The sequence below is a fragment of the Ursus maritimus genome, unplaced genomic scaffold (genome assembly GCF_017311325.1).
Source record: "Ursus maritimus isolate PB19 unplaced genomic scaffold, ASM1731132v1 scaffold_24, whole genome shotgun sequence".
Taxonomy (NCBI): Eukaryota; Metazoa; Chordata; class Mammalia; order Carnivora; family Ursidae; genus Ursus; species Ursus maritimus.
In genome coordinates this window covers 2278577-2305702 of record NW_024424897.1, presented here as the reverse complement: position 1 = coordinate 2305702, position 27126 = coordinate 2278577, and the positions used below count along the sequence as shown (strand labels likewise).

Here is a 27126-nt window from a genome sequence, read left to right as displayed (position 1 = left end):
CAGGCTGGGCCTCGGGGGTCCTGGGTGGTGGGGGTGGTGCTGGGGGGAAGCAGCCCTCGGGAGTCACCAGGAGCTGACGTCTGGCCTCCAAGGCCTTCTGAGACACCTGACGCTGACCACAGTCCCTCAGAGTTGCCAGACCCCGGGGCTGCAGCCGAGATGTCCCACGGCCCAGCCTCGAGAAGACCACACCCCCCAACCTGGGCAGCATTTCCTAGCTCCCCTTGAGTATTTAGGGCCCCAGGAGGGGATGGTCCGTGGAAAGGCCCTGTGGGGCTGTGAGGGGCAGGGCCAGCCCTCTCGAGTGGTCTCTGGAGGAGGGGTCTTGGTGATGCAGAAAGAGGAGGGGAGGGCCCAGCCCCCATGTTTACCGCTCTGTGGCCGGCCCTGAGCACACCTGCTCGTCCCCTCTTCACAAGCCTGCCAGGTGGGGCTGTTAGCCACATGTTACAGGTGAGGACCACGGCGGGAGGCAGACCGGGAGAGCGCTGGGCTGGGAGGCAGGAGTCCTGAGTTCTGATTCCAGCCTGGCACACACGAGCTGTGTGACTTCGAACCCAGCCTCTCTGGGCCTCGAGCCCCTCATCGGGAAAGCGGAGGGGTTGAACTAGTTGACCCTCAAGGCTCTCCCAGCCCAGACATCCCACAGGCCCTGGATATAGTGATTTTCCCTCCTCGAGGGCGGGGTTAACCGACAAGGCCACAAATCAGACAGGTCGCCCCTTGCCCTGTGCGGTGTGGTGGCTGAGGGGTGGTGAGGACTCAGGGCCCACGCGGCTGCCTTCCCGTGCAGCTTCGTCTAAGGAACTGAGCACAATATACAAGAAAGACAACAGACAGAAAGATGGAAGAACACTCCCTGAGGCAGCCGTCTGAAAGCGGGACAGTCCGTCTCCATGGGATAGTGAGCTCCCCATCACTAGAAGTGTGCAAGCCGAGAACAGTTGCAGGCATCTGACAGGCTGCTGGAATCACTGACTTCCAAGACTTGTCTAGCTTGGCGGCCTCAGCCGGCGTCCCAGCTCTCGGCCGGGCCTGGCGGCCTCCTGAGCAGTTGTGTTCAGTTCTGAGGCCCCTGTGTTGTTCACTCGTGTGCCAGAATCAGGGGTGAGAAGTGCAGAAAGAAATTTGTTTCTAAGGATATTTAAAACACCCGAGTTTTTGAATGAGCTCTTCATGGAGATTAGAAACTTCAGTTATCACAGGCATAGCCCCACGCTTTCCTGAGGGGGAGGCAGAGGTGGCCCGTGCGCTGCGGCTGCCGGAATTGGGCACACGGCCGGGCTGGGCCACAGGGGCCACATGTGCTGCCCGCAGGTGGATGCCACCCGCCAGAGGCCGCTCTGGAGGACACAGGCTCCTCCCGCAGGGGCAGCAGGGAGAACTGCCTGCCCGCCTGCCCTGCTGAGGCCCAACCTTCTCCCTCCGAACCATACTGGGCAACAGGCGGCTCGCGCACACGAGGGATTCATCCCTCCTGCGAAGCCGCTGGCTGGGGGTGGGGGGTGTTGAGCTGTGGGGAGACCCATCAGCCAGGTGGGCTATTTTGGCTCTTGGTCACTTTGTCCCTTGGAGCAGCTCACAAGCTGTAGGTCCATCCAGAGTCTAGCTTGGCTCACGAGGGGCAGGGAAGCTCTGGCCAGCGCTCAGGGTTCCCGTATCTCCAATTCTCCTGGTTATGTGGACCTGGGGATGCTCATACTCGAGTGCAGGGAAGGGGCCTGGGAACCCCAGAAGAGGGAAGGTGACCAGACGTTGGCCACGACCCAGTTGGAGGTGACATGGCAAAGAACAGAGCAGGGTTGTTTGGGAAGAACAAGGCTAGGCGGCCTGGGGCCCTGCCTGGCTGCGCACTGGGGCAGTGCGTCGGCCCAGAAGGGAGCAGAACTGCAGGGAGCCAGGGAAGAGCGGGTTACTCTGCACCCAAGCCCAGTGTGGCCTCACCCAGCCGGGGTGTCCCTTCCCCTCTCTCTGCCTCCGTGTCAGCAGCACCTGTGAACTGGGGAGCCCCCCACCGTGTCCCAGTGTCAGTGAAGAGGGCTATGGGACTGCAGAGGGCACAGTGCCGCGCAAACACGAGGCTTGCACGGCCCTGCAGGTGGGGGTCTCTGGGTGCTCCCTCCCCACAAGGCAGGTCGGGGTGGCACTGGCAAGCTTGAGAAAGAGACACTCCACACAGACCACCGTCTTTCTTCACTCTTTACTGTGTAAAAATAAACTCAACAATTCATGTCGTTTCAGCAAGAAAATGAAAAAAAAAGCAATACCAGTAGAAATAGTGCATTTCCAGAATTGCTGATGGGAGGTGGCAGGTCCCATGGTTTTGACCCATTTGATACCAAAAGGCTGCAGATCATATGAAAAATGTACAGCTTTGGTTAGCAAATAATGAAAAAGTAAGATACATCGATTCTCTTCCATATTATACAATATATACATGATAACAACATCAACCAGAGGGGGTTGCTTTGTTGGATTTTTTTTTCTTTTTTGGCAAATAAGACAAAATTGGGACTCTAAGTATTGGGCTTTTTTTTCTTCCTCCTCAATGCCTTGTTCCCCTTCAACAAATTGCACTTAAGACCACCGTGCATGGAAGTGACACATTTCCCATCATTAGTTGAACAGATTGACACACTGTGTTTTACAAGATGAAACCATGGCTGTGTCAAGCCACATTTTGGTTGCCATGAGATTATAAAGGATACTATCCTCTTCGTGTTAACAACACGGAACCCTAGTTTTTTCTACCAGGATTGGAACTGATCAAGTCCTCGACTTAAGTCAGCTCCGACGCAAAGGGTCCACCATAAATGGCCAATTCACATCCTGGTCCCCAACACCTTTGAGTGCAGGCGGCCCCTCTTTGGAGCTCATTGGAATGACTGAGCCTCACGCCAGCCTCTCCCCCCTCTTCACTGCCCACAAGACACCCCCTTGGTCTCAGGTCCCAGGGCTGGTGACAAAGTGATCTTTGCAGTCTTAGAAAATAAACTGGGAATCTACAAAAGGAAAAGAAAGCATACAAAATGTATCTCTTTCTTCCAAAATACACGCTTTCAGTCCTACGTTTTGGTGGAGCCTGAAAGTATTTTCCAGGGAGATATAGATTGAGTTAATTTTATAGGTTTGTCCTTTTCTTTCATAAAAATACTCTTGTTTGGTAATAAACTTTTTCTTCTACAGTAAGAGAAATAATACTGTGTTATCAAAAGCAAGAAGGCTTACGATTCCAGTGGGATTTAAGCCCCGAGGGCCCGGAGAGCCTCTGTCGGCAGCTCCCCCACCTTGGACACCCAGGGAGCTGTGGGACACCAGCTCGGCAAGAGCTAACACCGCCTGGGCAGTGCTGTGTATCTTCTTATTTTATAAAATGGCTTACCTGAGATAGGCATGTGTTATTCAGTGCAAGAGGGAGCGCCGATCAGATTAAGGAGGAGATGGGAGACTACGCGGACTAGATTTGTGGCTGTGTCATTGACCTTTCTTGGGGCCGGCAAAGTGCCAAGTGTTAACACAGTGAGGGAGTCGAGGGGCTTGGCACAGGCTCCAGCTAGGGGCGGGGAGGGAGCCAAATGTCAGCTTCTGTCCCTGGCACCGCGGGGGCTTCGGGGGAGGGCCAGGAAGGTGGACAGGGCAGGAGGCCAAAGGGACGTAGGTACACGCGTCTGGGGTGTGCTCTGCCCGTCTCTAGCTAGGGCAGAGGATGGCTTGTGGTCCTGAACGGACAGCTCCCACCTCACCCGCAGGGCGGAGGGTGGTCTGCGGTCCGCTAGATCGGAAGGGGCTGGTGGGGGTGCTGGCAGGAGAGCACCCAGCCCCCGCTGGGCCTCGCCTAAGCAACCGCCGCGAGGGGGCTGAAGTGAGGGGTGGGGCCGACCTGGTCTAGAGGGGTGATTCCAAGCTCTCGCTCCGTCCCAATCACGGGCTTTGTTTAGGCTCCTTGTCAACCTACGTGTGAAAAATACTTCTTGGTGTGTTTGGGGAGTAGGGAGGAGGGAGAGGGAAACCGATCCCTCTCTTGACCTCCCCCGACACCCGTGGCTCGCTTATCCAGCCATTTTCGGTAGCTACGCGGATGGTCACAAGACAATGGGTGGCACTGGGCACACGACACAGAACCAGAAGTCCATGCAGGCAGGGGACACACATCAGACCAAGGGAGCAAGGGACGCGCCACCCCGAGGGACATGCAAACAGAGAAGATCCCTGCAGATCCAAAGATGCCACAACTCGACGGGCTCTGACGAAGCACAAGGGTCTCAGAAAAAGCCACTGTTGAACCACAACACACAGTGCGGAGCCCGGACCGCACCCTCTGAGCAAGAGCGATGCGTCACAGAACGGTGACCGGGTCCTGTGCAGACACCCACGCAAACACGAACACAGAGACACCAACACAGACGCACACGGATGCGCTAGGTTTCCGACGCGACAGGGACCCGCGAGTGAGGAGACAGGCGCCCCGGGAGGAACGGAAGACGGGGACCCCTGTTCCTCCCGAAGAAACGTCTGCAGCTGCAGGTGAGCAGGTGGCGCGGGAGAAGTTCTAGAAAGACTTGCCAGCCTTTTGCTAATTAGACTCCTGGTGGCAGAGTCCAGGGTGCCCTCCAGGCGTGCGACCCCCAGATGGCACGACAGAGCAGGGAGCCCAGCTGGGGCATGGTCCGTCTTCGCGCTCTTCCTCTCTCTCTCTCTCTCTCTCGACACACATGCACACACAGAAACGCACGCGTGTGCACGCACACACATTCCCCCCGCCTCGGAAGGACTAGAAGGAAGTGTGTATGGGTGCTTTTCATGGGGGAAAATAAAGTTCTAGGTCCTGGACACTGGTCGTGTCTTGGGGTCACCAGCTGGTGACAGGCTAGGGGCTGCTACAGGACTGGAGCCCTGTAAAGAAGGGGGAGTGGGTTTCAGGCCCCAGTGCTGGCCGGGCTGGGCTCCACATGGGAGGCTGCCGGAGGCCCCTGTGGAGGACTCACCGGGCCAGCTGACCTGGGCCTGGGAGCGTGGGAGGGATACGGCTGTCAAAATTAGCTCAGACCTTCTCATCCACTGGTCTGGTTCCAGTGTCACTGGCCCTAACTGGCTGGTTCTTAATCAGAACGTGGGTTTCCTTGTCTAAAAGGTCCCCTGTTGAGCTGATCCGTGGGTACCTGTGGTCTCCCACTGCCAGAGGCGGAAGGGGTGGCGCCAGGAAAGGCTGGCTTCCTGGGCTGTGGGGGGCACACCCCCTCTCGGGGCACCAGCTGGCAGACGAGGGGGAGGAACGGATCCCACCCCCGAAAGGGCGCAAGACTGCAGGCCACAGACCTGGTCCTGGGCCAGAGCCAGAGAGCTGGGCGGGCAAGTCCAGCGCCACCGTCAGATGCCACCCGAGCGGAGCTGCCTGGGCACTGGGCGGGGACTGCCCGCTTCCTGAGGCCGCCCCCGCCCCTTGGTAGCCTCTCCCCGCCTCACTGCCCGAGAGCACGAGGTGCCATCCCGGGGCACAGGCGGAGAGAACCCGCTCCTACTACGAAAGAGAAGTTCTCTGTGGAGAGGCCCCCCGGCCTCGGACCAACCGCTACAAGACATTTATTTTCGCGGTAGAGAGAGAGGTGGCTCTGGAAACGGTGTGCAAAGACAGACGTGCGTGCAGAGGAAGCCGCGCAGCCCCGAGGCCCGCGGGCAGCTCCCACAGTTGGCAAGTACAGATATTCGACCAGTCGCGAGATTTCCCGACACCACGGAGGAAGAAGAAAGGAGACAGCTCATTCTGAAAGAAAGCACCTCCCCCCAGAGACACACACTCGCCCCCACACACATCCTCACCTACATCTGCTCGGCCCCATGTCGCAGCCGCCTGCGAGCGCGAGCGGGGCAGCCTGAGACCCAACGCGGGCTCCTCGGGGGGAGCGGGGCCTCCTCCCGGGCACGAGGGCGAACCAGGCCGTGTGCGTGTGCGTGCGCGTGCACGGGTGAGGGCCTTGAGTCACTCCTGGGGAGAGGGAGAGAAGAAGACACAAGAGGGTCATCACCGCACAAGCAGGGGGGAGGCGGGCGGGCCGGCCCGAGGGCAGGGGCTCGGCCGGCAGGAGCCTCAGTTGATCTGGCGACAGGCTTCGAATGTCCACTTGGTGGCTCCCCCGTAGATCTCGATGTGGGACTCGGCCCAGGCGATGACGTTCCCAGAAAGGGCCTTGGTGCTGCAGGTGGCCAGGTTGTACACCTCCCCAGGGGTCAGCTTGCGGTCCCAGATGTTGAAGTGGGCTAGCTCGCCCACGAACGCTTGCGTGGCGTCGAACCCGCCGCCCAGGGTGTCCTTCAGAGGAAAGCAGAGGGTGAAGGTGGAGGGGGCTGTAGGGGTGGGGGTCTCTCGAGGGAGCACGTGTCCGTGTCTCCCCCATCAGGGGCCCTCACATCTACCTCGAAGCACCGTTTCGTGTCCTGTCTCTGGGTCTTCAGCTTTGCACTGGCCCCCCTCCCACGGGGAGCCCAGGAGAAGGGACACTACTGGCCACCTCTGTACTGGATGCAGAGCGTCTCCCGGGGACACCTGGACTCTGCCCGACTGTGGCCTGTCCCTCGGCCAGTGAGGGGGTCAGCAGGGCCATGCGGCACCACGGACGCAGGGCCTCGGGCCAGCCGCTGCTGCTCTCCCTGCCTAGACGGGCTCAGACGTCACTCTTTGCCGAGCCCAATGGGAACAGAAGGCCTGGGACCCTCCCTCCTGCGCTTCCCTCTGGATGCCCAATGGGAGACAAACCACTTTCAGGAAATAAATTACGCGTCGCTAAGGGCAGACTGGCCTTCCTGTGCCAAAGAAAGGGTCGTTGCAGCCACCAGAGCACTGACAGCAAAGCCCACTCTCCTATACTTCTGGAGAAGCCCTCCCAGGGCAGGGACTTGGCCCAAACTGCTGCGTCACGTGCTCCCTTTGGCTCCTTCTGGGAATGGGGGGAGCCAGCTCCCTCTCCCTCCCACTCCCCCCTTGCTCCCCCTTTACCCTGGTCACCCACCCTGGCTCTCCTCCCCCTGCAGCCAGCACCCCCGCCCCAGGCCAGTACCTGCTCCTGGCCCAGCACCAGCACCCCCTGCGGCTTGATGGGGTGATAGGGTGCCAGGTTCTCGCCATTGCCACCCTGGGTGCCATCCTGGTAGGCTTCCCAGACCCCGTCCCGGGTGGTCCAGGTGATACAGATATGGTGCCACTGGCCGTCGTTGATCACAAAGGGCAGCTTGGCCACCTGGCAAGCAGGAGGACACACACGGCATGATGGGTGTAGGGGCACAACGGAGGGTCGGTGGGAGGACACACACGGCATGATGGGTGTAGGGGCACAACGGAGGGTCGGTGATTGTCACTACTCACCGCGTTAACCGTTACTCTTCCTATCACGACGTTTAAAATAAATACCAAGAGCCATTACCGAATTCTCTCAGCACCTGCCCCCGCGACCTTACCGTCCGCCAGCCCCATCCGTCGACGCATCATGGAGTCCCACAGGACATGTGACGACTTGTCAGGGGGCCCCTGCGATCGATCTGAACGCACAGTGGCCTCACCCCTCCTCACCCTCCTTCTTCCCTGCTGGTCTACAAAACCAGCCCTGGCGGGGGGGTCCCACTGCTGGGGTCTCAGCTCGCTGCTGCGGCCTGCGCCTCTCTGCTCTCCGCCAACACGAAACTGCCAGATCTTCAGGGTCTATACCCGCCCAGCCTCTGTACAGCCTGAGACGCCAGGTCTTCTAAAGCTCAGGCCAGCCTCCGGCCTGGGATGCCCCCCGCTAGCATTCCAGGGGGCGATGGTGCGGCAGACAAAAGGACCCGCACACCCTTTAACCTGGGGACGTGGGGCCCAGCAAGGAAACACCCTTGCTGGTCAAGGCGGCAACGCAGGGTCCGGGATTCGAATCCGCAGCCTGGGATTGAGCTGTTTCCTACCAGTGCTGCCACAGAGACCAGGGAGCCTGAGGGCTGGCAGCCCATTCACCGCTTCGGAGAAGGCTCCCCGGAGGGGAAAGGCCCACCCTCCAAGGGCTCCTCCCAGGGCTGAGGGGTTGAACAGGATAGATTTGGACTCTGGAAGAATCTCTAGGGGTAGCTTCACCACCCCAGAGCATCTGCGGTCCTCCCCATACAAGGAGCAAAGCCGGTTCTGAGGCGAGCTGGGGGAGGAGGAGCCGGCGTTCGATGGGAGGGAGGCAGGACCCCCTGGGTCAGCCTATGCCACCCCCCACCCCGGGAGGCCTCTGTCTGGGAAAGTTCCAGCTTCACGCTGTTCAGGGAGTGTGGGTGCGGGCGCCCCTCCTCCCCTTTGCTTCCCCGGTCCGATGGGCCCTGCTGTGGGGGCCCGGCTGCAGACCTGCCCCGGCAGCGGGGGGCGGGGGCCTGGGGCGCTCGCTCTGCTGTCCTGCGAGTCCAGACGGCTGGGGGCGTTACCTTGTCGTTGATGAGGATTTCCATGGGATTGTTGCCCCACTCGATGAGGACCAGCTCGTTGGCCTGGCCCGGCACGGCGTAGGAGAAGGGCGTGCCCACCCCGGGGGCCGCGCTGGACTTGAGCCACATGCACACGGAGAAGGCGTACATCTCGGGCAGGCTCTTCTTCACCTTGGCGTACATGTAGTTGGTCCGCAGCGGGAACGTGAGCTGGAACTTGTCTCCGGGGCGGTTGTCCTTCTGACCTGGAAAGGACAGGACACAGTCCCGTCATCTGCACCTCGAGGCACTGGTCCTGTTGGAAACCCACGCCGTGCTCCCCTCCCCCCCCCCCAGCTCTGGGAAGCCAGGAGCAGACTCTTCTCCATTCTACAGCTGCCCAGCGAGGCCCTGCGGGGTCAAGTGCTTTGCCCTGCCCTAGGGCACAGAGCCAGAACAAAAGAGCTGACCCAAGATCTCTGCGCTTGCTGCTCAGGCTCCCATATCCTGCCCCCCCCCAGGGAGGCTGGGGTGGGGGTGGGGGGACCATGGTGGCCATGGGCAGGGAATGGGTCAGCGCACACCAGAAAAACCGGCCCTTGGTGGTGTGGCCACAGAGGGAGGAGGTCTCCTCTGGCCTGAAAGAGGCCGGCTGCCCCCCGGAGCAGCCCCTTCGGCCGTTCACAAATATTTCTCTTGGAACCCCACCCGAGACAAGCAGGCCCCTGGTGTCGAGCACACTCCCCTTGAGACCGGGACATGCTGCAGTCCCTGGCCGCCCTTCTGATCCAATCAACGAGCCCTGAGGACTCTGGCTATTTCCAGAATCCTATCTACCCCACAGGAGAGAGGCTCTTCTAGCAACCCTGCCTGGAGCCCTGCTGAGAGGGCAGGACAGCAGGGAGCCAGGGCCCCCCAGGTGACTGCTTTGAGGACTGGCCACTCATTCTCAGGGCGAACTTGCCGTGTTTCCTGAAAAATCAGGCTCCTGGCCTGACAGCCTCCCTTTACACAACAGCCACCAGCTCCCTGCCTGCCAGTGATGTCTCGGGGAACGCTTGTCTGCCCCCTCCCAACCCACACACGCACTGTAGCTGTGGCCCTGGGTATGGTGTGACTGACTCCAGGCAAAACATTCCAAGCCGGCAGTGGGCACAGGCACGGGGCCCTGAGCCAGGAAGACGCACACCTGCCAGTTCCTGGGTGTGCTGGGGCTTGCCAGGGAGTCCACAAGGAAACAGGCCCCCAGGCCAAGAATTATTTCTAGAAGGCATCCTGCTGGGCCAACAACCCTCCATCCATTCAGGTATCAGGGAACAGCAGGGCTAGCCCCCTCAGTGCCCCCCCAACCATCCTAGGCTTGTGTTCCCGCCCCCCCCAACACACACCTTGGAGCAGATCCAGCCCCTGGCCTCTCTAGGGGCTGTTTTTCATTCCCCCCAATCTCCCCTCCTTCCCTCCCCCCTCCCTCCCCCGTCCCTTCCCCTGATCTGTTTTTCAGTTACATAACGAGCCTTAAGATGGCACTGTTTAAATCCATCCGGCACATTTTGCGGTCCAAGAAGGGTCACGTGGCCCTGCTCCAAGCCCAGGAACCCCCCACCCACTTTTACAACCTTGTTTGATTTCTGTGACTTCAAGGCTGAGCCCAGCTCATCTGTGAGCCCCAGGGTGCAGTTGGGGCTGGCCAGAGTTGGTGACCCAGGAACCACAGAATGTGCAAGGTGTCAGGGCTTCAGCCATTCAGAAAATAAAGCCACGGAGAGGGGCTCACCTGAAGGGGGGAAACCGGAGATCCCCAGAGGGCTGCAGGGGTGCTATGGAGGTGGGAGAAAACGATCCCCAGCCCGCACCCCATTCCCTGCTGGGGTGGGGACCGGCTAGAGCCAGTCTTTCCTACCAGGGAGGGCTTGGGAGCGCCACAGCCACAGCGCGAACTTACTGAAGATGAAACAAATCAGACTTGGAAAAATCCTTCCAGTGTGTGCGTGTGTGTAGGGAGGGCGCAGCCGACACCAATCAATCCCTTCCTCGATCTGCTTCCCCTCCCTCCATATGTCCCCAGTCCAGGGGGCCACAGCCTTATCAGGAACACCGACTGGAAACCCGAAACCCAGGGCAGGGATTCAGGAAGCGGGAAGGGGCTGGAGGGGTGTTGGAGCTTCAGGCTTTCACAGCCTGGGGAGGAGCTGTGCAGGAAGCCGGGACCTGAGGCAGGGTCCTGCTGGCCCAGGGAGCCTTGCGGGCAGCATGACGGCCCCCCCACCCCGACTCCCCCAGACCGTTACCTTTCTCCAGCTCGCTGATCCGCTGGTGCAGGGAGGTTAGGGCGCTCTCGATCTTGACCCTCTCCTCCGTGTCGTTCTTGGGGCCACCCTTGCCCTCCTCCAGAGTGTTCACCCGAGACAGCACCTGCCTCTCCAGGTCATCGATCTTGCTCTGCAGCAGATCCTTGAGGCTGTTGGTCTGGCTGGAGGAATTAAGCCGGCTGTACTGCTGCGGGGGTGCAAGGGCGGGGGGGAAACCACACCGTTACGCGAGGAGCGGGGACCGTGCCGGGAGGCCCGCGGCGCGGTCCCCTCAGGGCGAATGCGGGGGCGGCCTGGCGGGGAGCTCGGGCCAGTGGCCGTCTGCGGGGCCCCGCAGGCTCCTGGCTGCCCCGGTTGGGCATCAGCGCCCGGCCGAGGCGGGGATGGGGGTGTGAGGCCGGGTCAGGAGTGGGGGTGGGGCAGGGCAGAGGGGCGCAAAAGCCGGAAGGGGAACCGCTGTGCGCGCGCGGACCTCGAGGTTCTCCAGGCGGGTTTTGAGCGACTGCAAAGTTTGCCCGAGTTGGCTGAGCGTCTCGGCGGCCGGTGTCCGGGACAGGTCGCCCATGGTGTTCTTGCCCGAGCCGGGCTGCTTGCGGCCACCGCCGGCCCGGGCCTCGCCGGCGCCCGCGTCCAGCGTGCTCTGGCTCTCGCAGCGGCCCAGCTTGGTGGTCAGCTCGCGAATGGTCTCTTTCTGGCTCAGGATGGTCTCCTTCTGCTGCAGCACGGTCTCGCGGAGCTGCAGCACGTTGCTCCGGAGCTCCTCGGCGCCGCCGGCGGCCACGGACGCGGCGCACATGTCGGCATCCACCGGCACCGAGGTGCAGATGAAGCGCGTCGGCCCGAAATCCTGGGCCGCGCTGCCCAGGAGGCAAAGGGCGAGCAGCGCACAGGTGCGCGCGGCGCGGCGGGCCGGCATGGCTGCGGGCGCTGGGACCGGCGCTCCGGCCCGGCTCCTGGGGCTCGGCTCGGCGGGGCTCGGCGGGCGGCCCGCGCTCTGGGCGCCGCGCTGCTCGGCCGCGCAGTCCTCACCGCCGCGCTGCCCGGCCCTCACTGCCGCCCGCGCTGCGGAGCCCGCGCCTTTTATGCCGCCGCGGGAGGGGCCTCGGCGCTGCCGACGTCAGCGGGGGAGGAATCCCGCTTTAATTGTCTGCGGCCCGGCCCGCGGCGCCGGGCGGGGGTCGTTCGGGCGCGCGTGGGGGCCGCCTCCTCCGGTCTCTCCCCCCAGCCCACGCCGAGCCGGCACAGCTTCCCCGAAGGCTCCGAGAGCGGCGGCGGAGGCGGAGCTAGGTCTGGGACTATAGGATGGGCCACCTGCATGATGTCCCCAAATTTCCGACGGGGCTGGGGGCGGGTGGGAGGCCGCAGCCGGCACGGGAGACAGAATTCAGTTCAACCCGCTTGGCCCCACAGAACACCCTCGCGGCCCAGGCCGGGAGCGTTCAAGGCTGGACCCGGTCCCCAAGGACTCAAATCGTCTACACTCGTGTGCCGGGTGAGGAGCGCTGGGGAGCGGAGCCTCCCACGGCCGCTGAGTCCTGAGAGGGGGTCGCGGGGCTGTCGCACGGTTCTTCGATGCCCGTGTGGGGTTGAAAAGCCGCTCTACACCCTGGGTCTAGGGACTTCTCCACGACCTCGTTGCTGGCTCTCCAGCCTCCCTTCCACAGGCCCGGGGCTTTGGGGACCCGGCTACGTCCCGGGGGAATCGCAACACCACCCCCCTCCCCGAGCCGGCGGGGCGGGCGGGCACTTCTCGGATCGAGCCTTTCCTGCCAGCGCAGCCGGCCCGATTCCGAGCAGACGGCGCCGCCGGGGGCTGGACGCTCCCTGCAGCCCCGTGGGAGGCGCTGAGCCGGCCGCGCTTCCGAGGGGGCCTGGCTGGCCGACCTTTCCGCGCTCCCGGAGCGCCTTCCCGTCGCAGAGGCGCGCGTGCCCGTCTGTGTCCGTGTGCGCGTTGGGCTGTCTGTACTGCATGAGCCCCAGCTCGGCCCACTTCTCCACCCATGGCAGGTGCGGAGGGGGTCCTGGTTATCGGCGGGGTCGTCGCCCGTGTGGAGCCCCCCACACGGTGGCACTTTACTCACAGTCGCCCTCCGGCCCCTCCCCCCTGCACCTGTTTTCTGAGTAGCAGCGCCGCGAGGCTCGGCTCCCAGATTCCCGTCCGGGTGGGGACGCCAGGTTCGGGGCTCCGGACAGGCCCGAGCCGCTAGCGCGCCCCAGGCGGTCAGAGTTCCGAGGTCCCTCTGAGCGCAGGAGACTGAGGCTCCAGGATCTCGAGGTCGGGCTCCAGGTGACAGCAGGAGCCTGGGCTGCAGCCGCGGTCCGGGCGGCCCCGCTGACGCCCCGGACCCCCAGTCGGGGCGCCACGCTGGCGGTCCCCAACCCGAGGGACCCACAGGCCGCTGCAGGGTGCGGGGGCTGGGCTGTCGCCCCGCGGGTGCGAGGCGCAGCCGCCTTTATCGAGACCTTTTCGAGAAACCAGTCTCCTCCGTCCCTTTCAGCGGTCGCGTCCCACCCGTGCCCCCAGGCGCCCCGCGGCTGGCGTTCTTTGGGCGCCTCGGTCCTGAACCTTCCCGGAGCCCGCGCGTCCTTCGGCCTCCGCTTCTCGGCGCCAGAGGGACCCCGCGGGCCGCACGCGGCAGTCCGGGGTTCCGAGCCCCGCGGCCCCAGGGGCTGTGAGCGTTCTTCGCCTCGGCGCCCGGGCCGCGGGAGGGGGCTGGCCGCCCGCGCCCCTGCGGGTTTGCTCCCGGATCTCCCCCGGCTAGAAGGCGACTCGGGGGGACCTCCCCGGCGGGGGCCCCGGGGGCGAGGCTGTCCAGGGCGGAGAGGGAGGGCGCGCGGCAGAGGGCTCGTGGGAGCGGGAGAAGAGCCCCGCCAGGCCCGGGGCAGGCTGCGCGGACGGAGAGGGAACCTTCCGCGGGGCCTTGCGTCTTGAGCCGGCCGGGCTTACCCACGTCCAAGACGGGGACCCGGGCTTTCGCCACCAGGAGAGGGGAGGCTCCTTCCATGCCGCCGCCCCGCAGGGGGTGGAGGAGCGGGCCTCAGAAGGGGAGGAGGGGCCCTGGGGCAGTCTGGGGCAGCGGGAGGGAAGTGTGGAGTTCCGAGGGGAGGAGACGGCGGTCAAGGGCCGGACCCTTCCTCCCGGGCGACCCCGGGAGCGTTGCGTCGGCCAGAGGCGCTATGCGGGACCCCTGCGCGCACGCAGGGCAGGGCTCCGACAGATAGGTGGAGGGCCCTGCTGCCGCATCCCTCTGCCTTCTTTCAATCCACTTAACTGGGGCCCAGGATCCTGGGCAGGGGAGGATTCAGACCTGATGGTGTCTGCGGCGTCCTCCTCCTCCTCCTCCGCAGTGCTCAGAGGTATCTAAGAGCTGTGAGACTGGAGAAGCAAAAACCCTCAGAGAAGGATCCCCCAAGCTGCCCAGCTAGCTGGTGGGAAGGTCCGGGCTGCAGGGGGTCCTTCCCGCCTGGCCTGGGTGTCACACCCCAGAGGTGCACAGGGCGGGGATGGCAGGGAGCCCTGGAGACAGACAGTCCCCCAAGATTACAAGGTGTTCCCACCCTAAGTATGCAACAGGTGTCCTGTAACCTCACAGGCATAGATAATAGTAACACGTAATAAAAAATAATTAGAAATTGATGAGTTCTGAGTATTACCTTTATTCTTAATATAGTTTATTTAATTAGAAGTTTGTGTAATTTAAATGTTAATGATGGCTGCGTTTAACAGGCCGCTTGCAAACTCCTGAACACAGAGCAATCAGCTAGTGCTAGCCAACTCTGCAGGCCCCTGGTGGAAGTGGGTGGAGAGGCCTTCCCAGGGTAGGCAGGGCAAAGCGGGCTGGTGGGAAGTGTGGCCGAGTCCCAGCCTGGGGCTGTGCCCAGGACCCTGATTCTGCCCAGGAGATAACCGGGTCTGTCCTCTCCCCACACCAAGGCCATGAACTGGCGTAGAACAGCAAAAAGCTCCCCTAGAAGCAAGAGCAGGCCCCTGGGGGGGTGCTGGGAGGAGCTAGGACAACACCAGACAGGGGCACATGGCCCACCCACCCCTTGACTGAGTCTATCCAGCAGTGCACCTTGCCTTTTTAACTAGCTGCCCCCAAAGTGGGCAGGTTGGGGAGCAGAAGGGTGGAGTGGGCTGAGCTGCAGGACTCCCGTCCGGGGAGAGAAGAAGGCAGGGGGTCTCGTGAGCCAGCTCTGGGACACAGGTGGGCTGTCGGGTCCATGCTGCTCTGGAGGACATGCCGCGGGCCCCTGTGGGGTGAGCTGGCATCACAGCTCAGATGACAGGATGCTTCACAGTACCGTGGGGCTGGCATTTCAGGCCTGTGCAGGACACTTCCTGCCATGCTCCCAAGTTGTGTTTTGGTTTTGTTTCTGTGTTTTCAACAGCCCGTATGATGCTGGCCACGGTCTGTTTCTTGATCTGGGTGCTGCTCGCGGAGATGCTTACTTTGTTGACAGTGCAGTCGGCTGTCCAGATGTGATGTGTGCACCTTTCTGTTTGTGGTTACACAACCCACGTGCGTGTAGGGATGCGTAGCACCCACAGCTTGCCCCCGGAGCAGAAGAGATGGGCTTCTGGCTGCCACCAGGTGGGGATCAACAGGACCTCTGGCAGCCGGACCCTCAGAACAGAGCCAGGCCATGTGGCCCCCTCTTTGCCCCCTGAGATGATTCTGGGCTGAGGGGTGGGCATAGGGCATAGGGCAGCTCTGACAGCAGCAAGCCCCGGGGGGCCTCCGTGGAGTGGCTTTGCTGACAGACCCACCTACCCACTCAGGTGTGACAGGGGGCAGGTCCCTGCTGCCCAGCTCTGCGGGGGGAGGGGCCCTCCCCGAGCGGTCTCTTCCGCCCTCTTCTTGGCCACCTGTGCAATAATAACCCTACCTTATAAACAAGAAAGGGTCCCTTTGCAAAGCCCCCTGTCCACATTCCTTCACTTCCCTATAAGGGATGGCAGGGCAACCGTCCTCCCCCGACAGATGAGGAAACCAAGGGAGGCCCGGAGAAGCCCGAGACCACACACACGTCCAGTGGAGGCAGAGCCGAGGGGCAAGCCGAGGCCTTGGCACTCCCAGCCCTGCTCTCTCTGCCCTGAGCGCGGGAGCCCCGGCCGGCAAGGGCAGGAGCTCTCTGACAGATGAGACTGGTGGCAGAGAGGCCGCACGAGCAGGGATGGAAGCCCATCTTGCCCACACACATCGGGCCAGGCCCACAGAACCCCGGCTGGGGGCTCCCGGCCTGCCACCCTCGGAGGAGATGCGGACCCGCTTCTCCACAGGGGTTACAGTTTCACACCCATTGGGCAGACACAGCTAAACCCGCAGCAGCCATGGCAGGGCCTCCCCGGTCACAGACGGAGGACATTAGGCCAGGCCAGCGGGGCCCCTGCAGACCCCCAGACCCCCAGACCCCTTGTTTCCAGCAGGGGTTTCCCCGCAGCCAGCCCTTCCCTCCTGCGGGCTGGCCCAGGCTCGCAGGGAACAAAGCTCTGGGTGGTCTCCCTCCCTGCTCTGCCCTCCCCTGGAGCCCGACACGGGGGCAGGGGTGGCCAACAGGTGCGGACCCCAATAAGTGGGAGTTTTACAGACACGAACGTGAGCCCTTCTAGGGAAGACTCGTCTCACTGTTCTCCAAGCAGGAGTTTCTGGTGCCAGGCAGAATCGTGGGCATGTAGTACAGTGTAAATATTCATCAAGTTTGCTCTCAGTTCAGCAAATATTTCCAGAGCATCGACTGAGGGGCAGGCGGGGTGCTGGGGCTAGAGAGGAATGAAGCAGTGTTCTCCATCCCAGAGAGCACTCTGGCCATCTCCCGGGCCACACGGGTACAAATACACTTCAGGGTGGCAGGTGAGTGCCATGGGGACAAGAGACCCAAGCCAGGGCAGCTGGGTGGAATGGGGTTCAGCAGTCAGGAGGGCTTCCAGAGGAGGTGACACCAGAGAGGGGTGAGGCTGGCATGGCCCGTGCTGGGGGCGATGGCGGCATGCCCTGGAGGGAGGGGACGCCCTTCATCTTAGAAGAGAAAAGTGCAAAGCAGGGGGCTGGAGGAGGTGTGGGTGGCAAGGGTGAAGGGCTTGCAAGCCGGCTGGGGGCCAGGATTTCCTCCTGTGGGCAGGGTGGCCCAGCTGTAGCCCTGCGTGTACGAGGTCCCACCTGGGACCCCTCCCTTGGGGGGCAGACTTGAGGGGAGCAAGGCCTGCAGAGGAGGGCTGGCTGGGAGGCTGCTGCTGGCAGTGGTGAGGGATGGCACCAAGGTTACGGGAGCAGCGGGGAGAGAAAGATGGATTTGAGAACAGGTTAGGGGATTAGATTGTCAGGACTGGGGGGGAGGGCGGTGAGGGTCGTTGGAGACCTAATGGAGGGAGGGAGCTCGCACGAGTCCTGGCTCTTCCCTGGTGGGGCGGGCGGGGGATGGTGGAGGTGCAGCGCTGCTCCTGGGCCGGGGGACTAGAGGGAGGGGGACACCATCGGTGCCTACAGGGGCACGTCTCCGCCAGCCAGGAGGAGAGGGCAGCAATGAAGCCGGGTGCTTGTCCCGGACGCCAGCACTTCGGGGGCTTTTCTGTGGAGTCTACGAGGGGCCTGGTCTCCAGCTCAGCCGAGGTCGTCAGCACCCGCAGGATGGTAGGGAGATCACCCAGGGAGGGGACGGAGGAGAGCGCCCGGCCCAGTAATCCAGGGACCCTTCGGTCAGGATTTCTGAACTCCGCGAGTAAGGACACGGAGGAGACCAGGCATGGGTGCTCTCAGCCACTTATGTGGCGGTCTGTGGCATCAAAGTGCTTCCCGCCGCTGCCGTCTCCCTCCGAGGGCCAGGAACTGCGGAAGGCGGTTCTGGGATGGCCCTGGAGCCCCCACCCAGCCGACACCCGGTGCAGGAATGTGGTGTGCTCCTTCAAGCGGCGGCATCTGGCTGGTGCGATGGGGGCCGGGGCTGCTAGCCCGATGTGTCCTCGCACGTCAAGTTCACCATCTGCCAGCCATCAGGAGAGGCCATAGGAAACATAAAATGTGGGGAGGCATGAAGGTGTTCCAGCATACAAATGGCGTGTACTGCCAGGGGATTACAGTTGTCGGAAGGCCCATGCTCCTAGGCATCACTCAGGCTCGGGGGGAGGAGTGGGGGCTCCTTTCCCTAGAGCAGGAGCTCCCTGCCCTGGGGACCGGCTGCCACCCACGAGCTCGGGGGGGGGGGGGCAGGGGCTGCAGGCTGCCGGGTGCCGGGTGCCCGGGGCTCGGGCTGGGGGGCTGAGGCGGGGGCCCCTTGTGCACCTTCCGTGCATGGAGGAGACTCCACGAGTCATCGCCTTCTAAGACTGTGCCAGACAAGACGCTGTCACGTACCTTCCTCCGTGCAGTGGAAGAAGGAGCCTTCCAGCGGGCGGTAGGTGGGATTCTTGTTTTTATTTTACCTGCTTTAATGCCTCGGCCAAGCAGCACCATGAATTTCAACAGCAGAAGACCTGGCCTTCTGAGTTTCCATTCACTCACTCGCCATTCGGTGGACATTCTTCCAGTATGTACTACGCGTCGCAGGGAGCTCTCCCAGGCAGCAGAGACCCAAGAGCTTTCCAGCTTTGGTGGTTGGAATTTTCTTGGTTTTAAGTTTTAATTTCATGCACTTTTCCTAAAACATTGGCATCTATGACCAGTGGCTGTATTAAGATCCCTCTAAGACGGTTTCTGGCTGGGCCTGAAGCATGGACATTAAAAGACCTACAGCTCAGCGGGGCAGGATTTCAGCTTTCTGGGCCAATCCCCCACCCTGCACAGCAATGACGATAAGGGTACAGGGTGAGCCATGTAGGGAGGGAAGGGGCTCCTCATGCGAACTTGGCCCCCCCCATCCCTGCATCGGCCCCACTATTTACCAGCTGTAGGACCCAGAGTGAGAGGTAAGGATGTCATCAGATGGCATGGGAGGGGGGTGCCCCCTGCGGAGCCCTGGCGCAGGGCCAGCACAGATCAATGGTGGCGGATGTCATTATTATGGTGACGTTGCTGAGTTCCTGGCAGGACTGAGCCAGTCCAGGAAGGGTCTCTGAGCTAGGAGGGGAGCCCGAGTGACATGCAGGAAGCTGGGAGCTGTCTCTTGGTTGGGGCTGCACATCCCACCTCTTTCTTGCGCGATGCTGAGTCAGTGTCTGAAGCTGTCAGATCCTGTGGGGCGTGTGGTCCCTCCTACCCTCCTGGGGATGTCATGGGGACGCAGGGGGGGCTCCCGGGAAAGGAGCCTTCCTCAAACACCCTTTGTGTGTGTGCACACACCCTGGGGGGAACTCTTAAACTGTTCAGGTGTCTGGGAAGAAAACAAAGGAATAAAGCCCTCCTACTGGGATGTCTTGGGGTCAAAAAGCCCTCTTTCTGAGAAGATTTTCATTTCCTGCTCAGCACAGGGACAGCCCAGTGTTCGGGGAGGCAGGGCTGCTGCAGGAAAACAGCAAGCTGCTCAGGGCCGGTCCTCCACCTGCCATCACACCCCTTCTCAGACCAGCCCAGTCAGCTGACGGGCACTTGGCCAGGGTCTCCATGTGGTCACAGCTCATCCCTAGGCTCTGAGAAGCCTGAGGAGCAGGCCGCCCCGCTGACCTCCCAGGAAGGACCTGGCAGGCTGTGTGAGGTGGGACTGCTACTCCATGTCCCCTCCCCACCCCCGTCGCCCCTTGCTCCATCTCCGTTTATTCCGTGCTACCCCCCAGCCAGCATGGTGCTGGGCACAGGGGGCGGCCCTGGAGGAGACCCCACGGAATTGACAGAAGAGATCCTCACAGTTCCAGACGCCGGGGCAAGGAGAGGACCCNNNNGCCCGTCCGCTCTTCCTGCAGACACTGCTCAGCACCGGGTCGGGGCCAGGTCCCCACAGGGGCAGCAGGTGCCCTGTCTCTTCCTTTAGGCCCTGGGGCTTCTGTGAGCACACCAGCACCCGCAGCAACCTGCCCTGCACACTCACCTGCAGAACGTGGGGGGTGTCGACGCTTGTGAGCCCACCCTTGACTGGAGGCATCAAGAATCGATGGACAAGAGCCTTTCTCTACCCCCAGGAGGATGGTCCTGGAGGGGTTCATAAGCCTCGTCGGGAGGTCCCACGGGACTGAGCACCAGTTGCCCATGGCACTGGCTGGCTCCACCCCTCAGCCCTGCATTCCCTTTCCCTCCTGGCCCACTACTCAGATAAACCACTTACCAGCCTCAAGCGAACGCAGGGACGTCTGGGGAGAACACAGCAAGACCCCGACCCAGGCTGGGGATCGTGGAGGCCTTCTCAAAGAAGTGATGTTTCAGCTGAGCTCTGAAGCTGGACCGGGAATTGTCTGGGTAGAGAGGTAGTCTAAGCGAGGAAAGGCAGCATGTGCAAAGGCCCTGAGGCAGCAAGGTGTTTGGGACTAGCTATAGCAGAGAGTGGGACGAGCAGGGTCCGATGTGGAGGCCCACAGGGCCTTCTCTGTGGGTGACACTGAAGGTTCAGACACACCAGCAGTGTGGGGAGCCACAGAAGTGTTTGGAGCAGGTGACTCTTAGGGACAGATTCTGCCGGCCATTCAGTGGAGAATGGATCCACTCTGGCACCAGCGGAGGCAGGGAGATCAGTTAGGCTATTGTCCTGGCTGGAATGATGGCTAGGAACAAGAGTGGAGGGGGGCAGAACACCCCAAAATTATGCCACGTGTACAATCAGCGTCCGTTCTGTGTGGATTGAGACCATATTTAGCTCCTGGCCTCTGCGGTTGCCCTGGGTGATTCCTCACAAGCCCAGCAGCCCCGAATCCCGTCCACAGGCCTCACAAACGGCCCTACCGTCCCCTTTCCTCTGTCTCCTTAGGTCAGTCTGGGGACATGCCCCGCACTCTTTTCGTGGCGTTTGCCCAGCCCCTGCCGGCTGTCTTGTAAGCACCTCCCACTGAGCAGAAGTGGAGGAGAGTGTGCGGAGCAGCCCGGCTGTGGCCCGTGGGAAGCAGCCCAGACGTCGTGGACGTGCTCCTTGGTGGCCGGCAGGTGCGGGCTACACCAGAGCGCCTGAGCCCTCTCCTGTCTGAAGACCCTGGACACTCACTCAACCTCAGGGGTTTCTGCTGCTTCATCTATGAAAGAGCGATTTTCCTGCCTCCCGAGAACGTATGTTAGGAGGTGAAGCTTGAACCAGCGGTGGGCCTGGAGGTGGGCCTGGCACAGAGGGTGCAGGGACATCATGCTGCCCTCTGGTTCAGCTCCTGCCTGGGGGTCGGACCATTCCTCACCCCACACCAGCTTGCTCCAACCGTGGGTGACCAGACATCCAGGGCTGACTTCCAGGGAGCCTCATGCAGGCCCAGCTCCACCGGCTTTGAGGGGCTGGGCCCCACGGCCCCACGACATGCCCTCCGGGCCCTGGGCAGGCTGTGGGGTGCCCTGCAGAAGGGGACCCATGTCTGAGCCCGAGCCAGGAGTGGCTGGGAGAGTAACTCAGCAGGATGGAGACCTGGCCACCTTCTGATGGCCAGGCTCGGGCCGCCACACACCCTGCCCCTGCGGATAGGCCCTTCTCGCGGGCGGCTGTCACCCCCGGCTGGGGAGCGTCATCTTGGACCCCCAGCTGGAGGTGCCCAACTCTGCTCGCTGCCCCTTTAAGTGAGGGGATGCCTCGGAGAGGTAGGGGAGCTCCGAGCCTGCTTCCAAGACATTCGCTGCATTTTGCTGCAGTGTCTGGCTGGTAGGTCCAAGTGCTCCCTGGCGGGCCCCTCCATCCTCTCCCTCCCTCTCTCCCCCCCCACTCCCTCTCCCTACTCTGTCGTGTGATCTCCGATCACACTCTAGTATTTGGGTCTGTGAAGTCACCGCTTTCTTCCCGTGACTGCCATTTATAGCTGACAATAATGAAAAGCACCGTTTTACACTCCCTGGGCCCCAGCAGCACGACAGAGACACTGATCCCTTTGTTGCAAATAATTAATTTGGTTCCATATTGCATAACATCCTAAAAAGCTTTCCGGGGCGAACTCCTGCCGGCTGGACGCTGTGATCTCATCGATACCGCAGTGCATCGGGCCTACTGTTATGCGGTTTCATTAAAAATTTAATTTGTGGTTTAAATCTGCAGTGTTCCCTTTTAAAGGATGGCAGAGGCTGCAAAGGGTGGGACAGCTCCAGGTGGGGGGTCGAGGAGGTCCAGGGGAGGGGGAACCCCACGTCTCAGGGGAGGGAGGGGGCCTTCCCAGGGCGGGAACAGCTTGTCCCTCTCTTATTGGCTGCCTGCCGCCCGCTAGGGCCTCCACTCCTGAGACTGGAGGGAGGGAAACAGACCATTCATAGAAAATGTTTCTCTGGAGCTTGCCCCATGCTTCCCTTTTCCTCGGCCACAGCCACGGGGAGCGGGCAGCTCCTGGGAATCCAGGCCCTGGAGCAGAGCCAGGGTGGTGTGGAGGAGGCTTTCCCCAGAGACCCCATCCCCTGTACCCCTCCGGAAGGACCTTGGCCAGCAGTCAAGGTCAGAACGGCCGGCTGGCTCTGCACTCCTGGCTGTGTGGCCTCCTGCAGGTTAATGGCCCTCTCTGAGCTCAGTTATCTCGTTGCCCTATAGAGTCGAAGGGGTGATTCCCAGGAGCAGTTCGTGCCACCATCACCCCCATGTGGCCGTGGGCAGGCAGCCCTTGGTCCATGAGACCCCTCCTGGGAATTGCTTGTGCCTGAAAGCCCACTGTTAGTCTTACTTCTCCTGCTAGACTCCCTCCATCACTGCAGTTTGCAGACCCCTTCCAGAGATTTCTTTTCCGCTGGGGTTTGGGAGGGGGGAGCCGCGGTTCTGGTGGGGGATGGGCAACACAGAAGGGGCGGCAGGGACTCTGGGTGACTTCCGCGGCTGCCCAAGGCTGGCTCTGCCCCCGCTCTTCGGTCCCCCGGGCCCCGGCAGCCCTGGTGGCCAGCGACAGCGGAGGGCTGGGATTTGTGCACCCCGGGCTATCTTCTGACACTGTTCCAGAGTGATTAAGTTAAGCCCCCTGGGCCAGCTGGGGGGGGACAAACTGCTTTTATAAAATTGATTTGCTGCCTTAGTGTTTACCGCTCACCCCGCGTCCGGTGTGGTTTCCTGTCTGGGTCACCGCCCTCCCCTCTCCCGGCGAAGGGACCCTCACTCCCACGTGAACGCAGGTCACAGGCCACACGTCCGGGTTGGAACGTGAGCACTGTTCACATCAGCACACATGTCCTTGTCCGCTCCTGGTGGGCACAGCGAGTCCTCAGTGTCCCAGGCAGGACGGAGAGTCACCCATCGCCCAGCCTGCAGAGAGACTAGCCCCAAATGCCCCCGGAGGGGCCTGTTTCCCCAGGAGAGCTGGGGGTGCCACAGGGGGGAGAGCTGGGGTCTAAAGGTCTGAGGTTCACAGGCTCTCAAGGAAGAGGGGCAGAGCCAGCCAGGACCAGAGTCTCCTGACACCGGGGGTGCTTTGAGGGGGACTTTGTGCCACCTGGCCATCGTCCTCCATTCCTGGGGAAGTAGGTGGGGTGGAATATTCCCTTGTAGGTGGTGGTTTTCAGAGAATGGGCTTCAGTGGCGGTGTGATGATACCCATGGGCTCATACAGCTGGGCCGCTGGAGCCATTCAGGGAAGGAGGGCGTGCGGGGGACACGGGGCCCCAGAAAGGTGTGGCTGTGCATCCCCACCTCGGATAGAAACAGGCCAGGCGGGTCTTCCCCGGCAGGCCAGAGGTGCACTTCAGAAAGCACGGACTTGCACGGAGACAGCCTGGCCGGGCAGCAACCCGGGAGCCAGGTGGGACTCAGGCTTGTGGGCACGGCCGGGTTCTCACCGGGTCCCAGGTGCTCCCTGAGCACTGGCGTGGAGCACGTGCTGGGCGGTGCTGGGCAGATGAGATCGGGGGAGCCTGGCCGTGAGCGGGTAGCTTCAGTGTCGTGCCTGGGCAGGAACCCGCTCTGCCACGCACACTCTGTGTGACCTGCGCCAGGTGACCTCACCTCTCTGGGATACGTCCAGGGTTAAATTAGGTGAGTCCCGTAAAGCTCTTAGAGGGCGCCGGCCTGCGGAAGCACTGCCTTGATGCTGACCACGATCACGTGGCCGTGTTCCCTCCCTCAAGACGTCCAGGTGCCAGCAGTGGGAGGGAAAGAGAAGGGATGGGCTGGGGCGGGCCCAGGGGGGGGGCTCTTTAGTGCGCGGCCAGGGAGGAGGAAGGAAAGGAGGCCTCTCCGAGTGACACCACGGGCTGGACATTTGCACACCACCCCCCCTCTTTAATTTAAATTTAATTAACTTTTTAAATTCGTAGTAAATCACACATAAAATTTACCATAACCACGTAAACATACCGTTTGGCGGCACTGATGCGTTCACACTGCTGTGTGACCATCACCACCAGCCACCCCAGGCCTCTTCATCTTCCCAAATTGAACTTCCGTCCCACTTAACGCTAGCCCTCCTTCCCCTCCTCCAGCCCCCGGTGCCCACAGGTCTCCAGTCAGCCTCCGTGCACGTGACTCCCCTCGGGGCCTATGGTGAGTGGAAGCACCGTTCTTGTGTCTGGTTTCCTTCACTGAGCGTCTCGTCCTCCGGGTCCGTCCACGCCGTAGCGGGTGTTAGAATTTGTTCCTTTGTGAGACCGAGTACCACTCCGTTGTGTGGAGAGACCCCATTGTGTTTACCCACTCACCTGGCGAGGGACACCTGGGCTGCCCCCACCCTCTGGCCATCGTGAGCAACGCTCCTGCGAACGTGGGGGTGCACATCTCTCTTGGAGATCCTGCTCCCATGTTTTTGGGGTATTCACCCAGAAGTGGGATTGCTGGAGGACAGGATCCCCTCTGTTTTTGTCAGTTTACGATGGCAGAAAGTGAGGCGACACAGAGGGGTTCTGAAGTCCACCCTGGGGTCCCCCGTCCCCCTCCCCCCACCCATCCCTCTGTCCCTACTGCTTGGTGCCCTGGAAGGCCCTCTGGGAGAGACGAACGGTGATGGGTGCACCTAAGGAGCGCCATTGCTCACGTCATGGGAAGGGGCTCTGGGCCAAAATGGCAGTGGCCAGTCACCAACGGCCTTGACTGAGTGTGACCATGTCCACGGGGCTGGGAACACGGTTGTCAATGACCCAGACCAGGTCTCCCGAGCAGATAGACTGGGAGCAGATCCAACAGCCAGAGGCAGCACAGGGCTTGCAGGCTCTGGGTCACCCACGGCTCGAGGTGGGTGCCCTCTGTCCTCGGCGGCCACCTCAGCTTCTGCAGGACCTCGGGAGTCCCCATTCCCGGCGTGGGAGGGCTGGATTGTTATTTCTGGCTTAGATGAGGAGGCCCAGCAGAGGGGCTTCTTCTAAAGTGCCCTCTGTCCTCAGGACCCCGCGCATCTCTCTGGGTGGTGGTGGTGGGGGGAGCAGAACTGCCTCGCCTTGGTAGAGACTAGTCCTGCCCTAGAGCAGTCAGCCTCGAGAGGTCAGGGGAGCTGCAGAAAGGCTCTGTGAGTTCCCCGTGGTAACCGAGGAGCTCCCCCCTTTTGCAGGGAACCCAGATGCAGACAGGTGTCCCCGGTATTATCGGCATATTGGCCCCATGTTTCCAAGTTTAACCCACTTCAGGTAGCCTCTCACCGTGTCCCCTGTGGTTGGGGGCCTCCTGTGGCCAATGGATTGGGTTGGAATGAAGAGTGTCAGGGCCAGGGCCCTGCAGACCCTCTGGGTCATTCTCTCTCTCTTCCCCCGGCCCGGCAACAGCATCCCTGAGTGACCAGGGCAGAAGGGGGTCCCCTGCTGACCCATGGCACCAGAGGGCACAGGAAGGACAGCTGTCGTTGGAGCCCCTGGTGTCTCGGGGCTGTGTGTCACTGCTGCCTAAGCCAGCCGGGGGCCCACCTGGCTTCCCGGTCCTGCCCATGCCTGGCTCTCTGGCTTCTCTTTCTTCTTGGACATAACCAACACCACCAACACCCTTCCAGTGACTTCTTCTGCTGCTTGACTTGGCCCCTGGTAGCTTGCCCTTTGCGTGGGGCGGCCTGGTCTGGTGGAGGAACCGCCTGCCTTTTCACTGGGGTGGGGGCCAGGCAGCTGGGAGGAGCGGGGGCTGGGGTGCAGGAGCAAACAAGGGCCATCGGACGAGGAGGCGATGTGCTCGTGGGGTTGCGTGTGCGTGGGCAGAGACTGCTAGTGGTGTGTCTGTGCGCGTCAACGTGCTCTCCTGCACATGTGCTGGGGCCTCACTACGGGAGCGTCCCCACCTCTTGAGGCCATACACCCGTTTCGAGCTGCGTGTCCTCATTCAAGGTGATCTGTCTGAGAGCCAGGGAGCGCGCCTGCGCCGAGGGGAGGACGGCACCCCAGGGTGGCGGGAAGGTGGCAGGAGAGCAGGTGGGTCTAGCACCTGACGTCAGAGTGTCTGAGGTCACCGTCACATCTCTGTGCATGGAGCTGTCCACTCGGCCTCGGCCGCCCGCCCTCTTCCACCCCTGCCTCCCGTGGAGCTTGCCCCGTCTGCCCACACTGCCCGAGGCCGACAGCGTCCATAGAGCTCTCTGTGTCTGCGGCCTCCAGGATTCCTGTGGTTAGGATCCGACTCCTCTTTATTGTTTTTAAAGTGTTTTGCTGCTGGGAAGCCTCAAGCCTCCCCACAGAGGCATATAAATAAAGGTAATAACTTGGCCATTAGTAAGTTTGGCCTGGTGTGTCCGCCCTGGAGCACCCCTGCCCGCCGTCCGCAAGCCCCTGCCCGAGAGCACGGGGGAGCGGAGACCGACCTCTCACACTCGCCATTTCTGGGTCAGGTCCCTCTTCTTCGCTGAGCTGCCAGCAGAGTGGGGGGTGGGCGTAGGCTCTGCCCCCGGCCCGGGTGGCATGGGAGGGGTGTGGGCCAGGCTGTCCTCCCAGGATGGAGCACAGTGACCGTGGTGAAGCAGGCCCTCCCTCCTCCCCGCAGCCGCATGTGGAGAGGGCACGTGGGGACATGCAGATTAGAACCGGAAGCTGGGGGGTGGGGGAGGTAGTGAACTGTGGCAGCGGTGGGCACAGGCTTTGGAGCCAGGTCAACCCCGGTGCAAGTCCTGGCCACGTGGTTCAAGGTCTGGGCCCTCGGGCAGGTCCCACCAATTCCCTAAGCCTTGATCTTCTGTGCATAGAATCAAGAGAGTGATGTTCTCCACTCCCGGGTGCTGGGCCGAGGGTCAGGCTTGCAGCCCCCAGCGGAGTCCTGCCCTGGATTGTCCCGTGCAGGCCGTCTCGGGAGAGGAGAGCCTGGCTGGCTGGGGGGTTCCCCGGCTCCTGCCCACCGCAGAGGAGGCACCAGGTGCACCCAGGCAGTCGTGCGGGCGGTGACCTCTTCTTAGGTCAAAGGTGGGACCGAACACCCGGAACACCCGCCGGTGGCAAAGCTCCCTGGGGGGGGCCCTGCTGCTCTCTAGTGGAAAGGGAGGGGGTTTGCTCGGGGGCCTGGA

At 62.1% G+C, this 27126-nt stretch overlaps 1 protein-coding gene and 1 long non-coding RNA gene across 2 annotated transcripts; both read right to left on the bottom strand.

The window, feature by feature from the left end:
* Positions 1 to 2186: 2186 nt before the first annotated feature.
* On the bottom strand, positions 2187 to 5238 carry LOC121104945. The gene is made up of 2 exons (XR_005837300.1): positions 3383 to 5238; positions 2187 to 3002 (listed from the first exon to the last, which is right to left on the bottom strand). It is a non-coding gene; the product is annotated as an uncharacterized LOC121104945 (long non-coding RNA).
* A 308-nt stretch (positions 5239 to 5546) lies between these two features.
* On the bottom strand, positions 5547 to 11631 carry NPTX1 (neuronal pentraxin 1). The gene is made up of 5 exons (XM_040639852.1): positions 11188 to 11631; positions 10695 to 10902; positions 8428 to 8672; positions 7053 to 7232; positions 5547 to 6307 (listed from the first exon to the last, which is right to left on the bottom strand). The coding sequence occupies exons 1-5, from the start codon at positions 11629 to 11631 to the stop codon at positions 6086 to 6088; spliced, it is 1299 nt and encodes a 432-aa protein (XP_040495786.1). The 3' UTR covers positions 5547 to 6085.
* Positions 11632 to 27126: the final 15495 nt, after the last annotated feature.